Source organism: Macrotis lagotis, chromosome 1, assembly GCF_037893015.1.
Source record: "Macrotis lagotis isolate mMagLag1 chromosome 1, bilby.v1.9.chrom.fasta, whole genome shotgun sequence".
NCBI classification, from domain to species: domain Eukaryota; kingdom Metazoa; phylum Chordata; class Mammalia; order Peramelemorphia; family Peramelidae; genus Macrotis; species Macrotis lagotis.
Window position 1 is genome coordinate 322,261,005 of NC_133658.1, and position 19,101 is coordinate 322,280,105.

A 19,101-nucleotide genomic window follows, 5' to 3' on the forward strand; every position below is an offset into this window, starting at 1 on the left:
ATTAATCACTCAATACCCTCAAATTGTCTCCCTTTCATCAGATTTCCTTCATATCTGCTTCTAGTTCTTTTTCCTGTCTTTGTTCTGTTCATTGCTACATCTATTTCTTATAAGAAGTTGGATTCAGAATAAGAACAAGCGTTTTCTGAATAGCCAATATGAGAATTTGTTTTCCTTGACCATACGTGTTTTCACAAAACTTTTCTTTGTTTCAAATCTGGCAGGGGTAGAAGGCAGAGAAAATTGTTGGATAGAAGAAAAAAATTCATTGAAGATTTTTTTCATTCAGAGAATAGAATGAAAACAAGAAAGAATGACAGGAAATATACCAATTATTTAGAAATCAATCTAGGATTGAAGAAAGATGTACATATTTATATGTATAAGTATTTATATCCTGTATTATGTGTATATGTAAATATATGTGTGTATATATACAATGAAGATTTGTGTCTAAAGGTAGCCATCTCCATTTGGGGTGGGAGGGAAGAAAAAATGAAAGTTATAAGATAGGGGCAGCTAGGTGGCACAGTGGATAAAGCCCTGGTCCTGGAGTCAGGAGTACCTAGGTTCAAATCCAGTCTCAGACACTTAATAATTTCCTAGCTGTGTGGCCTTGGGCAAGCCACTTAACCCCATTTGCCTTGCAAAAGCCTAAAAGAAAAAGTTATAAGATAAATTTGTTGTGTATTTAAAAGGATTAACAAGTTGTACATATGAATCTGCAATTCACGTACCTTCTTGTTTTTCTATCCCACTTTGTTATGGAAATATTAATTTTAAGTTCAGAATAAAATAAATTTCTTAAAAATTAATATGTCAGGCAGGTTCTAAGGTCTGGAAATTCAAAGAGAAGTAAAAGACAGTCCTGCCCTCAATGAACTTAAATCAAATAAAGAAATAACTTCTTTAGATTGATAGATATATCTATATATGCATATATACGCCTATACATATGCACACACATATCAATCACATACAGGACAATTTAAAAATTAGTGGAATTAGAGGGAAAGCATTAGAATTGGGGGTTGGAAAAGTTTTGAAGTAAAAGATGAGATTTTAGTAGGGACTTAAAGGAACCTGGGAGGTCAGTGGGCAAAATTGAAAAGGAGGAGTTTCCAGGAATGGAAGAGATTTGTGGAAAATACCTGGAGCAGAAAACTGGATTATCATGTTCTTGAAACAACAAGGATACCAGTGTCTCTGAATTAAAGAGTATATGATGGGGAATAAAGTATCAGGAGTCTGGGAAGAAAGAAATGGTCTAGGTTGAGATGGGATTTAAATGTCAAATAGGATTTTGTATTTATTTCTAGAGCAATGAGGAGCTGCTGGAGTTTATTGAATAGGAGGCATGGGAAGACATGATATAACCATTGGTATAGGAAAATCTCTTTTGGTTGAATGGAGATGAATTGGAACAAGGAGAGACTTAAGGCAGACAGTAAGTTCTTGCAAGATTCTAGGCATGAAATGAAGAGGGTCTATAACCAGAATAATCACAATGTTGGAGAGGAGAAGGAGATATATTTCAGAGATATTGCAAAGATGAAATTAATACATCTTAGCAAAATATTGGATGGGGGAGAGGGATGAGAAATAGTGAGCAGTTCGGGTTGTCATCTTGAGGGATTGGTCAATAATGTTGCCCTCTTCAATCATAGAGAAGGTTGGGTAGAGGAACTGGTTTAGGGCAAGAACATAATTAGTTCTATTTTGGACAGGTTTAAAATGTCTATTAGACATCCTGTTTGAGATGTCAGAAAGGCAACTGGTAATGGGAAATTGAAAGATTGTGTTAGAATAAGGAGATGTGAAGACAATCGGCGTTGAGTTGATGTCCAAATTCATGAACACTACTGAGATCACCAAATGAAATAACATAAAAAGAGAAGAGAAGGGGACCCAAGATACAACTCTCTGGTTCATTTACAATTTTAAGTCATGATCTGGAGATGCATCTAGCAAAGAATACTGAGAAGTGTTCAGATAGGTAGGAGTATAAGGAGAATGCTGTTCCAAGTCAGTACAACCATTTAAAAAGTAATTTAAATTAAGCAAATAAAATATTGAAACTTCTCCTACTCTTATGAAGATAGGAGAAAATGGACTTTTAGGGAAAGTGGGTTTAAGGATCTATGTGGGTTTGTTTTACGAAGAACTCACCTATCTCTGACTCAGGGAGGTAAGAAAGGTATAGACTTTAATTCAATGGTTGCAAAAATGGTCTACAAGTTACCTCAAAAATCCATAAACTAATACAAAAGTTCCTAAATTAGTTTGGAAAAACAGCTAAATAATGAGTTTCTTAAAGGAGATAGCAGTTTTTACTAAGGTAATAAAGTTAAGCAAAAAGAGACAGTTGAGAGAATAGCAAAGGGGATAGTCAAGCTAAAAAAGGAAAAAGAAAAGAAGCTTAGCTCAATTATCAATCCAACCACATAGAGATGGGACCATATTGATCCAGCAGCATAAACAAGAGTCTGTGGATCCAACCTAGAGAAAGGATGATGTTTGTCCTTCCTTCTCAAAGAAGGAAAGTATTGCCTTGACAAGCACATGGATGGGATTGGGGGGGGGGGGGGGGGCTGTGCTAAGTCACCAGCTTCACTTTCTCCTCCTGAGCCATCTGGGTCCAGTGACCAGATATGGATCAGGATGACTGGAGATGACCCTGGATGTGAGGCAATCAGGGTTAAGTGACTCACCCAAAGTCACATAACTAGTAGGTGGCAAGTGTCTGAAGCTGGATACAAACTGTTGTCCTTCTGACTCCAAGGCCAGTGCTCTATCCACTGCACTACCTAGCACCCCAAAGAAGAAAAGAAGATAAGTCTGGGTGGAGCATTGCTCAAATACATTTTCCTGGTGGGCAGAACAAGTGTGGTGCTTGAGGAGTGGTTTATCAACTGGCTTCAGGTATTCTCTAGTGTTCATGCTACAAGGGCAGACCTCAAGGAGTGGTTAAAGACAGCATTCACTGAATATGAACAGTTTACTGTAACATATTAGTTATCAGATGCCTCTCAAATAATAGGAGTGTTAAAAAAAAGTCATAACCTTAGAGGAGTGGATTCCCTGGCTTCATTTTTTCCTGCTTCCTGTATCTAATAACTAAACTCATGGGGTTTTTTTTATTTTATGAATCTACTTGTCTCTATATTCAAAGTCATGCTGACCTCCTGTTTCTTTATAAGGAATATCTTTTAATTACTCTTTTTTTTATCAAAAGTCCTTTGGAAACAACATATTCTCTATCATTAGTTCTTTGGATTAACAATCCATAATATGAACAAGAAAAGCATAGGGAGTATTTTGGAACAGATTGAAGTATTGAAGACTTATCTGAAAGATAGCTAGGTGTATAAATGAAAAATAAAAGTAAATAAAGTAAATAAAATCATGAATATTATAGGTAAGTTATTTTCTATTAAGGGGACTGTACTTGGGATTTTATTTTCATCTCCACTTAATTTCTTATTAGAAGGCCTATTGAGCACTTGCATAGTTGGGAGAAGTGAGATATTTTGTAGGAAATTATTCATTAAGTAAGAAGAACTGACAAACTTAAGAGTCCAGTTCTGTAAAATACCTTCAAGTCTATCTACCAACAAAATCAATCATCTTTGGATGAGCTCTTAAAACATTGTTCACACATCTGATGTTCTTGGGTTCTCTGAACTTATATGAATGTTCCAGGCAAGGTGAAGCTTTACATTAGTACATGCTCCTGCCCCAAAGAGCATGACTAAGATCAGCCTTACCGTTAAAGTCCAATGTGGCTTAGGAAATGGAATCCACAAAGAATCAACACAGAATGAAGAATATCCTCCACAGCACAGAAAAGTTTCCAATACAAAAAGATTACAACATTTTTCTGTGCCCAGAGTTCCCTTACTTCACTTAGACTCATTACTAGGTATAGACAAGGCTACTTACAAATTATGCTTCAAAATTAGCCTTCAGGTAGCAAAGAACTGGAAATATCAAGGGGAGAATGTCTAAATATAATGTGAAACATGCCTATCATGGAATATCACTGTGCTAAAGGAAATAATGAATATAGGGAGAAAGACTTGCATGAACAAAGTAAAGTAAACAGAGAAAACTATACACAATGACAATAAAGTAACTGGAAAGAACAACCAACATAAAACATTCAAACAATAATGTTTGAAAATTATATAGCACAAACAACCACAAAGAAAAGATCTCTACCCATTTGTTTACAGATATGGAAGATCCATGGTCATGGGAGATCGAATATATTTAAAGATTTTTTACAATGCATAGATTAGTTTTGTTACCTTTTTTCCTTTTAAAATTTTTTTATTTTTTATTTTTTACTATATATAGGTTGATGGAAAGTGGGGGAAAAGAGGAAGGATAAGGCAAAAACATGGGTGATTTAAAAACAATTATATGAATAACAATTTATTTTTTAAAAATCCTAGTCCAGGAAAAATACGATGCCTATATGTGTAGGGAACTCTAAACAGACTAAAGACATTGGGCCTGAGGGACATATAAGTGAAACCTATAAAGTAATGATTAGCATCTATTAATCAAGCAATCGATATACATTTAAGCTATTACTATGTGTCAAGGATAGACTGGATAGGCTCAGAGAAAGCTTGACAGTCCCAGTACTCCAGAAGTTTAGAATTGACCCTTTTATATTAAAGACCTGGGTAATCTGGGAGTAACTATGAGTCTCTTAAATTAGCCAAATGCCTTCTCATTTAATTATTTTTGAAGCTCTCATTTGAATATTCAAGACCAAGGGACTCCCACAACTGCCAGACCATCTCCAGATGTCCTATTTCCTATCAATCAGGCCATGAGGTAAAACAATTCTGGTAAAAAATTGCCTTGCACAGCATGCCCTCCCTATAATAAAGATAATTGTGCAACTCACACCTCCAATCATTTAATTGGTTGGCATAGTGCTCTTGGATACTGAAGGACTAGTAAAGACCTGAGTAAAATGTTCTTGCTAATTTGCCTCCATATTTATTGTGAACAACTTCTCATGTCTACCCTCACAATAACAAAAGCTCTTTGAAAGCAAAGACTTTTATTTTCAACTTTTCCTCTAAGCTTTGCACCATGCCTAATACAAAGTAGTACTATATTAAGGGCTGGTTAACTAATTGAGTGATTCTTCTAAGCTGAGGATCTCAGATAAATCTCTTTTGGGAAATAAATACCAAATCAATACCAAAATGAAACCAGAATCAGGAAGAAGTGTTCAGTCAGTGGTTGAGAACAGTCTAGGAAATAAAAGAAGACCTGAACTAAGGTAGGTAAAGTGGGATGAAAGAAGGGGAACTAACCACAGCTAATAAATAGAAAGGAGTTAGAAAAGTCTAAGACAAAGGTGAGATTTTATAAAGAGAAAGAGTACTAATGTAAAGCTTCACCTTGCCTGGAATGTTCATATAAGTTCAGAGGAACCCAAGAACTTCAGATGTGTGAACAATGTTTTAAGAGCTCATCCAAAGATGATTGATCTTGTCGGTAGATAGACTTAAAGGTATTTTACAGAACTGGACTCTTGAATAATTTCCTACAAAATATCTCACTTCTCCCAACTATGCAAGTGCTCAATGGGCCTTCTAATAAGAAGAAATTAAATGGAGATGAAAATAAAATCCCAAGTACAGTCCCCTTAATAGAAAATAACTTACCTATAATATTCATGATTTTATTCACTTTACTTACTTTTATTTTTCATTTATACACCTAGCTGTCTTTCAGATAAGTCTTCAACACTTCAATCTGTTCCAAAATACTCCCTGTGCTCATACCTATGCTTTTCTTGTTCATATTATGGATTAATCCAAAGAACTAATGACAGAGAATATGTTGTTTCCAAAGGACTTTTGATCAAAAAAAAAAGAGTAATTAAAAGATATTCCTTATAAAGAAACAGGAGGTCAGCATGACTTTGAATATAGAGACAGGTAGATTCATAAAATAAAAAAAAACATGAGTTTAGTTACTAGATACAGGAAGCAGGAAAAGATGAAGCCAGGGAATCCACTCCTCTAAGATTATGACTTTTTTTTTTAACACTCATTATTTGAGAAGCATCTGATAACTAATATGTTACAGTAATAACTATTAAATTTCTTCTAATGAGGTTTACCTAATTATCTAGGCTTTCAATATCTTCAGAATCCATATCTATATTTTAGTTAATGTAGTGAATTAGCAAACCCTCTGAGATTCAGTTATTAGTAAAAGACTAAATAAATCCACAAAATGCTTCAGATTTTCTAATTCTTAACAAAACTACTTCTTTAAATTCTTCAAATTCAAGGAGAAGAGTTGGGAGCAGAAATTATACTTGAAGTTAGCAGAAAAAATCCTTAAAATCAAGAAATTAAGCTACCAAGACCTCCTTCAGACTTGAATCCACCCACAAAAATATATTATCTGGAAGACAAATACTAAGACATTAATTGTTCCAGATAGATCTCTAGAATTACAACTTTGATATGCCTAAAATAATCTCCCTATTTAGTACTGATTAGCATCTTAATAACATTGCTGCTGTAAAAAAACAAATTATGCCTTTTCAGCAAGGTAGTAAATAGATACTAGGGGCAGCTAGGTGGCACAGTGGATAGAACACTGACTTTGGAGCCAGGAGACAGGAGTTTGAATCCACTCAGACACCTGACACTAACTAGCTGTGAGACCTTGGGCAAGTCACTTAACCTTGATTGCCTGGCATCTAGGCCATCTTCAGTTGTCCTAATTCATATCTGGCCTCTTAACCCAAAAGCCTCTGGTGACTTTACCCAGCACCCACTCACTCAAATGCAATTCATGTGCTTTTCAAGCATCATCTCCCTGATGTCATGATCCTCTTCAAGAAAGGACAAAGACATCATCATCAAATAGATTATGCCTGAGGGCTAAAGATTAGGGTGAAAATAAGGTGCAAATTCAGAATAAGGGGAAAAGTTGGAGCCCAAATTAAAGGTCTCAAAAGAATGTGAGGGACCTGAGAAGTCCAGAATCCAAGATAGATGGAAGGTACTTCTTTGGCCCTCTGCCTACTGCTTCCTTCTCCAGATGAGTTTTGGTAAGCCTTTTCTTCATAGGCATAGAGCTGAAGCTTAGACATATAGACATTGTTATCAAACAGAATGATTTTGGTAGGTGTCTGGGTAAGGGGGTAATGAGACAGTAGTGAAACCCAAGGAAGCATTACAGTGGATGGTCAGTTATCTTACTATGGTCAAAATCACTCCTTGAATGGAATTTTAAGACATCTAAGATTTTAAACATGTGGGAAATTACTTGATGTTTAGAGTTTCTTGAGACTTTGAGACTTAGGTGAAAAATCTGGTGAAACAAGCATTTAAAGTCGGAAGTAAGTGAATATAAGAGAAGACTGGAATGAGAATAGGAATAGAAGAGGATAACAAGTTAGGATTTGGGAGTTAAGGGTGCTAGGAATCTCAGAGATCATTAGCCTCCCTTTTCAACACTCTCCTCATCTTTTCTTCTTCCATCTAGCTCCAAAGGTTCAGTTTTTTTTTTATCTTAAATGAGTCAAAAACTATATTTTTGTTTTTTACAAGGCAATAGGGTTAAATGACTTGCCCGAGGTCTAAGTAATTATTAAGTTTCTGAGTTGCTTTTCAGATGGAGTGAAGAAAGGTATGACCAAAACTAAATCCACCCTCCTGGCAAAGGACCTGGACAATCATTGTGGTATTGCTTCTAGTGTCAGCTATCCATTTGTGAAGCCCAATGAAGATATCACTACCAAGAATTGGAATCTTTGAGTCTGTGACCCACAGAAGAAATCCTCTTATTCAAGCCTTCAAATATGATAAGAGAGTGATACCTCTAATCAAGTTTTCCCATCATAATAGTGAATCTTCTTGGTTTGGGGATATTTGTTTGCCAACAACTGATTAGAAAAGAAATTCTGAAGGTCTTCCCTGCTCAGACAGATTCTTTTGTTATGGGACTAGGTCATCCTTTTTTTTTTTTGCAAGGCAATGGGGTTAAGTGGCTTGCCCAAGGCCACACAGTTAGGTAATTATTAAGTGTCTGAGACCAGATTTGAACCCAGGTACTCCTGACTCCAGGGCCAGTGCTTTATCCACTGTGCCACCTAGCCACCCCTTTTTCTAACCCAGACCTTCATGACTGAGTGTGTGGTGCCTCAGACAAACTGAGACCTGGGATAGAACTCAGCTTAAAAAAGCCAAGGTCACCCACTGTATCCCAGGTCATGATCAGTCATCTTGATTCTTGTCTTGTCAGTGAACCCCAATGACTCTGGAAGTGAGAGTGACACAGATAAGTTGTTACAGATCTATTTCACTGAAATTCAATGCACTCAAGTCAAGACATCATCTTCTTAAAGGAAAGAAGGACAAACTTTCTAGGAATTCAACTAGCCAGTTCAAGTTGGGCAATACTTGGACAATAGGATGGAGGGGGAGGTAGAATTATATGGTCAGTACAGAGGGTACAGATTAAAAACTATAAAACATATTTCTGTCCAATATTTCCCAACTTCATTTGGAAAATAGGAAAAAAAAAAGGAAGACAAGACTTTTAAAAGCAGTATCTGGTGTCTGATTTGGGGAAGTTTAAGAGTTAGGTTAGTGCTAGGGAAGGATTAAGGAATGGATAACACATAGATTGAATATGTCCTGAGAGGTTAACTCAAGGACAAGTGGTCATGGGAGGCAGAGGAGAGATAGTCAATATATTTGCCTCATTGAAAGGGGAATGCATGTGCTACCTTTATTAGGCTTATACAACGCAAATCCTAATTCTGGTACTACTCCTGCTTCTTCAATCATGGACCCCACAGTATGTCCCTGGGTCAATTCAGTGTCCTCTACTAGTATCAGTAAGGTTGACAATGGGATGTGAGTATAGGTGGGTCTCAAAATAGCTATAGACATTGGTATGAGAGTCAATGTTAATGTGAGACCAGTTCAGAAAGAGAAGAGATGAAGGGTGTAGCTCAAAGAGTAAAGGTGAGGTAAGAATCAGGTAGATGCGGGGCTTCAGCTCAAAGCCTTAATCCTTTCAGACAGTGCAGGAATCCATTGTCTTGTGGACACCCCCCTCCCCACCTTGTCCTGTGCTAGGGGGCAAAGAATTTGTCTGAGGTTCAATGACTTCATCAACTTACACTTTGGAAGATATCTTGGGGTTTAGTGGTTAGATTTTTTTATTTCCTATTTATTTATTTTCGCACTTTTTTTCTAAAAGCTGGGAAAATTAACTCTTAAGTAATTTTAAGCATTTTTGATTTCTTAAACAGGTTGTGAAAAAGCTTATTGTAATTCATTGCCTCTTTAAATTTAAACCACTTTGACTTTCATTGAATAATAGTTCCCAACCAAAGTTTCTCTTGCTCATTGTTTGGCTTTGGATGGTTCCCAGTGCCTCTAACTAGCAATTGTTTTCTGTTTTAGTCAGAAACCCTGAGGGTCTTCCCCTCCCAGACTGATTCTTTTGTAATTTTAAACCAGGACTTCTTTTCTCTCAGTTCTTACCTAGTCTTTCATTATTGAGAGGGTATTACCTCAGACACACTGACACCTGAGATAGACTTCAGTTTAAAAAGACCAAGACTGGTCTTCTTGATTCTTCTCTTGCCAGTTGAACCACAGCTGGAGAGAGCAAGGCTGAGGAAATTGCACAGCCCTGACTCACTGAAAGTCAATTCATTCGCATGTCAAGACATCACTCTTGTGATATCATTGGTCATCTTCAAGGACCTACAGAATGTGAGTAGGAATAGCCAACTTCTGGGGAACTAATGGGACAGTTTGCACATTGCTACTATTTTTTTTTTCCTCTTTTCCTTTTCCTTCACTTATGCTCCCTTTGTTGATGTGGGGATTCATACCCTTACATGTGGGTGCTCTGACCAAAGGAATATGATTTTTGGTCACTTATACTTTGGTATGAAGCAGGCACAGAAATTACTTAATCTTTTGAAATTTTTCCATACTGTAAAGGGCATTTTTCATTCTCTGTTGACTGTTTACAGTCTCCACTTCTTAAGCCACAGGAAACTTTTGGTCATGTCCTTTGGGGCAAAAGAGGGCTTAGCAGGTAGCAGGTACATAGAACTCCACTTAGGTACAATAGAACTGTCTGAACCACTCCTTGGGTACTACCCCTGTGGCATACTAATTGGAGAATATCTGGAATTAGGTGCTAAACCACTCCTCAAGTTCTACCCTTGTCCCACCATCCACAGGAACCTTCTCTTTCTCTTCTGGACTCTCAGCTGGTAGCCTCTGGCTTCTCTCTAAGCTAGATCCACATGGCCATGCCTCTGGAATGATAAGGTCCCAGTTCCATGTGCCTTTTATCTATGTTGATCTAAGCCTCTCTTCTTTCCTCATATGTTCTCCCTGTCATCTCTTTCTTCTCTTCTAGGTTTTTTCTATTTTCCCTTTACTTTTTCAGTTGACTTCTCCTTTCCCAGCTTGTAACTACCAATAAGGGTCAGCTCCATGCTTCTGGATCTATGTTGACATAAGTTTCTTTTCTTTTCTTTTTTCCTTCTTAAGGGTTTTACCCTTTTTAACCAAAAATTCTGCTGATCCACCTGTCCTTTAAGTAATTCACTATCTTGTTGCTTTTTTTTTTAGATTTTTTCAAGGCAATGGGGGTTAAGTGGCTTGCCCAAGGCCACACAGGTAATTATTAAGTGTCTGAGACCAGATGACTCCAAGGCCGGTGCTTTATCCACTATGCCACCTAGCCACCCCTTTCTTGTTGCTTTTCAAAGAACTTAACCTGTGAACTTTTTGTAGGGAACTTAATGTAGTAATCTGTGAACTTTGCAGAGATTTTCATCCCAAACGCTACCTTTAAGATCCCTTTCCTGAACCTCATTTCTGCTTATTTTCAAGAAGAATCCTGGGGTTTGGAGGTTTTTATTTTTTATTTTAATTTTTTTTCCAAAAAGCTGGAGCCATTAACTCTTTATTTTACATAGTTTTCATTTATGATTTCTTGAAATACAACTGAGAGGCAACTAGGTGGGCCAGTAGATAGAGCACTGGCCCTGGAGTCAGGAAGACCTGAGTTCAAATCTGACCTCAGATACTTAATAATTAACTGTGTGGCCTTGGGCAAGCTACTTAACTCCATTGCCTGTTCTGCGTCAGAACTGACAAAGATCCACTTTAAAAAAAGGGCTACAGTCTCCTTCAAACTTGATATTTTGTTGTTAACAAATAGAATACAGACATATAAAACACTGACATTTCTCCCTTTCTAAATTATCAAAAGTATAAGGATTTATTCAATCTCTCTTACAGAGATAACCAGACCAATTTTCCTGCCTTCTCAGGATAGTCTTTACTCCGATTGTTTACAAAATGATGAAAGTCAAACTTGCAGATGTAATTAGGCTATCAAAAGTTATAACTGGAGAAACACAGATCTTGTGGAGGACAGAGGCTAACATTAAGACTTACAAATGTCAATTTGAGGCTGATAAAATAATTTTTGATCAGAAATAAAGAATTAATACTTGGACACCTCCAAGTGAATAAAAAATTGGAATGAGACCCTGTGGATGTTTTTGAAATAGGTTCCAGAAGTAAGAAGAGATTCTGTCAACTCCATAAAGCAGCAGAAGTCCGCCACCATGAGACAATTTCTTTGTCTGGTTTCCCTTTGTTGGGTACTTGCATATGGTTCTCCCACAAAAAGGCCAGAGTTAGACACTGAATGGGAGCTGTTTAAATCCACATATGGAAGAAATTACATTGAGGTAGGTGATATCTCTTTTGCAGAACTCTCTAGTTAATTAATATGCATAGTCCAAAGAACTTGAGTGAGGTCATGGTTCCCCTGAACTCTTCCCTAGTAAGACTACCACCCCTACTCTATGGAAATCAATTTTGGGGAACTGAAAATTACACCGACAGAATGAAATTTGGCCATAAGAGGGCTACCCAGTAGGATGAAGAACCTTGAAATCCTGACACATCTTGCTTAGTTGAATTCAGTTGGAAAGTTTAAGTGGAAGAGTAAGACAAAGTACTCTCCAGAGAAAAACTTGAAAGATGTAGATCTTGGCTCCATAATAAGGAGAAACTGCCTTCCAAGTTGATCTGTACCTAATGGCTTAGGCTGCCATCAAAGGGAAAGACAGCTCCTCAAAACTATTTTAGAGAACACTCCTGCTTAGGTATGGATCCGATTATATGAACCCTGAGGTTCCTCCTGGGTTCAAGCTGCCAATTCTACACCACTTTAAGGTGACTAAACTTTGACTTGATCTTAAGAGGCAATTTATGTTTCTAGTAGAAAATGTCCATGCCTTAAAGGTCTAGACAATGTAATTGAGCATTCAGAACTTTAGTGCAAAGAAAAACTCATGACTGAAGGTAAGTGAAGTGAACAGAACCAGGAGAACATTGTACACAGTAACAGCAACATTGTATGATGATCATTTATGATAAACATATCTCTTCTCAGAAATACAGTGATCCAAGAAAATTTCAAAAGACTCATGATGGAAAATGCTATCTTACATTTAGAGAAAGAAATATGGAGCCTGAATGCAGATCAAAGCATACTATTTTCACTTTTTTGTTTTTCATGATTTTTTTTCTTTTATTCTGTTTCTTCTTTCACAACATGATAAATATGCTTAACATGATTACACATGTGTAATCTATATTAGATTGCTTGCCATCTTGGGGAAGAGTAAAGGAAAAGGAGAAAAATTTGAAACTGAATTTCATAAAATGAATGTTTAAAACTGTCCTTACATATAATTGAAAATACTGTTTACAAAAGAGAGCTGATGGCTAGCTATTAACATTACTGTTTGTGTTTATAAATTTTCCCATAGAAAGAGGAATCTTTTAGGAGACAAGTGTGGGAGGAGAACTGGAAGTTCATTAATGATCATAATCGCCTGTATAAGGAGGGGAAGCTGAGTTACTACCTGGGGATGAATGATTTTGGGGACATGGTGAGTAGCAAATTCATTCATTCAATAAACATTTATCAAGCACCTACTATGTGTCTAACACTAGAAATAATAAAGAGGCAAATGACGTTTGTCCTGTCCCTAGTGGGCTATTTTTGGGGTTTCTTGGCAAAGCTATTGGAATAGTTTGATATTTCCTTTTCCATCTCATTATACAGATGAGGATACTGAGGTAAATAGGATTGCCATGGGGCAAACAGCTAGGCCACATTTGATCTCAGGTCTCCTTGACTCCAGTTCCAGTGCTCTATCTGCTGTGCCACCTAGCTGCCCAAGGAAGGAAGAAAAAGAAAAAGAACTTATACTCTAATGAGGGAACCAACAATATATTCAAAGCAAGTTTTATAGAGCATAAATACGAACTTATTAAAAGAGAAAACACTAGAATTAAGGGAGGTTAGAGAAGGTTTCCTATAAAAGATGGAATTTGAAGCAGAGGATGGAGCACAAGCAGGAGGCCAATATTACTGGATCAAAGAACACCTGGTGAGAAGTAATATGTCAGAAAAGGAGTTACGAAGGTTATGAAGGGCCCTGAATGCCAAAGAGAGCATTTTGTGATTGCTTCTAAAGGCAATAGGTAGCTAGTGGAGTTTATTAAACAAGGACTGATATGATCAGAACTGCACTTTAAATCACTTTAGTCTCTGAATATAGGATGTATTGAATATTTGAGGCCCACCAGCAGGCTATTTTCCAGGTGTGGGATGAGAGGGGCAGGGGTGGGGTGGTAGTGTCAGAAGAGAGAAGGAAATGTATTGGAGAGATTACAAAGGTGAAATTTCAACTCTTAGCCAACGTTTGAATTTGGAGAGTGAGAGATATTGAGGAATGCAGGATGACTCCTCATTTATAAGCCTGAAGGACTGGAAAAATCATGTTGTCCTCCACAATAATTGGGAATTTGGAGGAGGTTAAGATTTGGGAGAAAAATAATCTGATAGGCAGTTGGAGATGGGAAGTCAACAGAGAAACTGAGGTAGATCGGAAAATCATCCATGGGAACTGATGTGATCACCAATTGAAGTCATATATAGAAAAAAAAGAGAAGAGGGCACAAGAGAGAAACTTGAGGGACACTTCAAGTTAGAGAACATAATCTGAAGAAGATTCAGCAAAGAAGATGGGAGTGGTCAATTAGGTAGAAAAAGAACTAGAAGTGAATGGTGTCCTGAAAATCTAGAAGAGCATGTCAAGAAGGAGAGAGGAATCAATGTGTCAAAGGCTGCAGAGAGATAAAGGAGAATGAGGGTTCAAAAAAAAGTCATCGGATTTGGCAGGATTTTAAGATTGGAAGCCAGACTATACACATTTCAGAGGAGAGAACTTGGAAGCACCTAGTGTAGATACTTAGAAAAATGAGGAGTCAGCACAGGAGTCAGAATGACCTAAATTCAAATCCAACCTTAAACACTAATTAGTTGTGTGGTCCTGAGCTAATATTTTATCCCAGTTTGCTTCAGTTTCCTTAATCTATAAAATGAGCAGGAGAAGCAAACAGGAAAATCATTCCAATATTTTTGCCAAGAAAACCCCAAAGTTGGACACAACTGAAACAACAAGGTGATAGTTTTCAGGGATGGAAGGATCTAGAGGATAAAGGAGATATGGAGATGTTGAAAATGTTAAATAGTGGGATGACAGAGTGGGGAACTACGTGTTGGAGGAAATGGGATGGAATGGGTTATATAATTTGTAATGCACTTAGTTAAAATGATTGTGATATTTTTCCCCCTCTACCTTTATTAAGCAGCATGTATAAATGACAAAAGATGAATGGTGGCAATGAACGAAGAATTAAGCCTGGTTAGTGATATGATAGTGGAAACCTGGGATTCAAGAGAGGTTCACAAAGGAGTCAAGAGTTCAGGGGAGGAAAGAAGAGAGTGGTCCCTGTAGAGGAGATGACCTGGGAGAGAGAATTGAGGTGTCAAGGGATTAGAGATCATGGTGAGGATGAAGAACAGGGTTTGTGAGGGAGAGTTAAAAAACCAATAGATTATGGTCTGAGGGGATTTCAGAATTCTTGAATAGAGAGGTGGTACATTTATTGGTAATGGCAAAATTGAGGGAAGTAGCTCATGGTAGGTGAGTAGGTAGAGGGAAGTGGGTACTTCAGCAATTTAAGGAACCATCAGTATGTATATATTGAAGTCCCTTACAATGGGAGAAGGAATTGGGGAGAAGAGAAAAAGCCTGGTTTCCAGCACATTCAGAGGAAGGGAAGTGACCTGGGTGGGGAGGGTGTAGACAACAGATACTACCATTTTAATTAGGAGATAGATACATAGCTGTAAACTCAAAGGAAGAGAGGTTGCCCAATGAGAAAGGAAGGAGAATGGAAAATGAAAATGAGGAGCAGAGTGTCTTAATCCCCCCCCCCCCACCTCCCAGTCAATGAATTGAGTGGATTGAGTGAAGGCACACCTGAGACTGGAAATGGTGGTCAAGGAAGCTTTCAAACTTCAAACATCTTTCACTGAACAAGGACCCCTGATTCTGTGCCCCCTTGTAAGATAGTTTGTTATTCTTTCAGACAGATGAGGAATTTAACAGAATGCTGAAACCCAACATGTCACCAAGGGTAAAGAGAGATACCACAGCCAAGATATCTTCAAATTTTTCTAATCTTCCCAAATCAGTGGACTGGAGAAAGGATGGCTTCATGACTCCTGTGAGAAATCAGGTATTATCCTCATCCTATGTTTGTTTGGTGTTTTTTTGTTTGTTTGTTTTTTAGGTTTTTGCAAGGCAAATGGGGTTAAGTGGCTTGCCCAAGGCCACACAGCTAGGTGTGACTCCAGGGCAGGTGCCCTATCCACTGTGCCACCTAACCACCCTCTTCATCCAATGTTAATCTTTAAGGTTTCATTTAATAAGGATATTTCCCTCAAGTGTGAACACCTATGCACATTTGTGACTGTTGTTACTGAAAGTATATGGGCAAGGAAATGATCAGACATGAATGGAATATAAAGATCAGGGGAATCCTTGAGTTCAAACTAATCTGTCCTTTTGTGTTCAGACTTGCACTATCTAGGCATTGTAGGAGTTACAGTACAAAGCACATTTAATTATCATCTTCTCTTTCAGGGAAGGTGTAGCTCCTGTTGGGCATTCAGTGCAATTGGATCTCTGGAAGGCCAGCTCTTCCTGAAAACAGGCAAACTTGTGGAACTGAGCAAACAGAAACTAATTGACTGCTCCAAAAAACAAGGCTGTTATGGGGGAACTGTCTCTAGTGCTTTCAGTTATATCAAAAATAATGGCATTGTCTCTGAGGAATGCTACCCCTATCTGGCCAAGGTACATGAAGACATTCTACACTGCCTTTCTTGATACTGGGTTGGCCAATTTTGCCATGATGGGGGAAAGGTGAATTCAGGTCCTCTGTCTTGTGAAGAAGTTGTGAAACCAATAAAATTGGTTTATGGAGGTAATATTTTTTCTTTTTTTAATTATATAAATATTTTGCTTTCCAATTATATATAATAATAGTAGTTTCTACCAATCTTTTTTCCAAGGTTTTGAATTTTACAATTTTTCCCCTTCCCTCCCCCCAAAAGAAGGCAATCTGATACATTTGTTTCCATAATTTGCACAAATCAAAATTGAATGTGTTGAGAGAAAAAAGATCCATAAGGCAGAAAGAAAACATTAGAGATAGCAAAAATTATGTAATACACAAGACAACTTTTTAAAAATTGAAAATCTCGGGGCAGCTAGGTGGCGCAGATGATAAAGCACCGGCCCTGGTGTCAGGAGTACCTGGGTTCAAATCTAGTCTCAGATACTAAAATAATTACCTGTGTGGCCTTGGGCAAGCCACTTAACCCTGTTTGCCTTGCAAAAACCTAAAAAATAAAAAATAAATAAAATAAAAATAAAAAATAAATTGAAAATCTCCACAATTCCTTCTCTGGATACAGATGGTATTCTCCAACATGGATCCCCTAAAACTGTCCCTGATTATTGCACAGATGGAGTGAGCAAGTCCATCAAGGTTGATCATCTATAGTTTGCTATACTTAAAACACATTCATATAGCACATGACTGCAACAACTCTAGATTAAATAATCTGAAGAAAATATGACAGATTGGGAGACTGGCATTTTTAAAAATCTGTACAAGTAAGAAGTGAATGGACCAAATTTAAGAAGTTCCACTAAAAAAACAGATTGTTTTCCATTTGTGCTTCTCTGAGTAAATAACAGCTAGGAATCCCTAAATAGAACTTCCTGAAACTTCATATTATGGTTATAACAGCAAAATTATAACCATCAATGTATAAAAGCGTATGTATTGTGCTTTCTAAAGATTCCTTGGTATAGTGCCCTTTCATTCCACACCTATTGACTTCCTCCAAATGACTGTCTCTTTCAGAAACATCAGTGCTCATACAGAAATGAATGTGCAAATGTTACTATCAAAAGCTATAATGTCCTCCCCTTTGGAAATGAGAAAATTCTGATGAAAGCTGTGGCAACTGTAGGACCAGTATCTGTGGCAATGAATGCATGGAAGTCCTTCCACTGGTATAGAGGAGGTATAAGGTCAACCAAGTAAGGTGCCAATTAGATATGATGTCAGAGCTTTTTTCTTCACCCCAACTTTACATTTTCTAGGAATTTACAATGAAACAAGATGCAATCCACGGAAAATAAACCATGCTTTACTGTTGATTGGATATGGATACAAAGTAAAAGAAATTGAAGAGAATCCATCAGAAGAAAACCAATATGAAGAGAAATTCTGGATTCTTAAAAATAGGTATGGAAGATGGAAGATGACAAAAGTGTAGAAGTTTCTTGTGGAGAGGGGGATGGCCCTAGTTAGCTAAGAATTAGCCTACATTTTAAAGATAGTCCTTATTTGAATTTTCATCTCAACCCAGTCTATGTGAGGAAGAATTTTTATCCTTGATAGAACTGACTTACACACACACACACACACACACACACACACACACACACACACACACACACACATTTTATTGATCAACAAGGAATTGACTCCCTCTGATCCTGCATACAAAATTGTGTTTCCTCTATATAAGTGACAAGTTAAGCACTGAACTAATCTCTCATCTTGCTTGAGCATTGAGTTTTCTCCAAATCATAGTATTCTGTATGAGCCCCTTAGACTCATTTTCATATTCCCAGGAATGAAGATAAGAGAATGAAAATGATTCATTTCCATTTCTAAAGCTTATTCCCTGAACAGCTATGTACTACTACTAATCTGGCTCTATTCCTTTCAGCTGGGGTGTGAGGTGGGGTGAAAACGGCTACATGCGTATTGCAATGGATGGGAAGAATCGCTGTGGGATTGCTACCCGTGCTGAATATCCTATTCTGTAACCCAATGGAGAGATTATTCCCTGTACTTGGAGTATGTGGTCCACAGAAGATAAAATCCTCTTCTATAAACATTCAGAAGTGATATTGAAGCAGAACCAGGGCACTGTAATCTTTTGAGGTTTATTCTGTATTGTGGAGGGTGTTACACATTCAGTCTCCATTTCTTAAGCTACATTGGGACTTTTGGTCATACCCTTTGAGGCAGAAAATATACAATGAGTACCATCTTAACCACTCCTTGGGGACAGCTCCTGGCATATGCACTGGAAAATACCAGGTATCAAACCACTCTGGTCATTTGGCTGGAACAATATGGTCCCCAGCTTCTTCTGCCTAGATCTATATTGATCTCTTCTCATCTAAGCTTTTCTTCTCTTTTCTTTGTTGATTACTCCTTTCCCTGACTGTAACTACCAATATGGCCCCAGCTCCATGTGGCTGGATCTATGTTGATCTAAGTTTCTTTCCTGCCTTTCTCCCTTTTAAGTTCTTTATCCTTTTTTAATCTCTACTTCTGTCCATTAAGTAGCTCACTACCTTGCTGCTTCTCCAGAGAGCTTATCCTGTGAACAACTGTGATCACCTGTGAACTTTATGTAGTAACCAGTGAAATCTAAATCTTTTTTACCCCAGGGGTCAGATGTCTGTCTTGTGAGTTTTTCAATTAAGAATTGAACCCCTGAGAGCATTTTCCTGTCATCCATATGAGACTCCAATAT

At 37.5% G+C, this 19,101-nt stretch overlaps 1 protein-coding gene across 1 annotated transcript; it reads left to right on the forward strand.

The window, feature by feature from the left end:
• The first annotated feature begins 11,665 nt into the window (after positions 1-11,665).
• Positions 11,666-18,382, forward strand: LOC141496681 (cathepsin L2-like). Its single transcript, XM_074199328.1, has 7 exons — positions 11,666-11,791; positions 12,881-13,003; positions 15,558-15,707; positions 16,115-16,327; positions 17,406-17,568; positions 17,648-17,792; positions 18,283-18,382. The coding sequence occupies exons 1-7, from the start codon at positions 11,666-11,668 to the stop codon at positions 18,380-18,382; spliced, it is 1,020 nt and encodes a 339-aa protein (XP_074055429.1).
• The last annotated feature ends 719 nt before the right edge of the window (positions 18,383-19,101 follow it).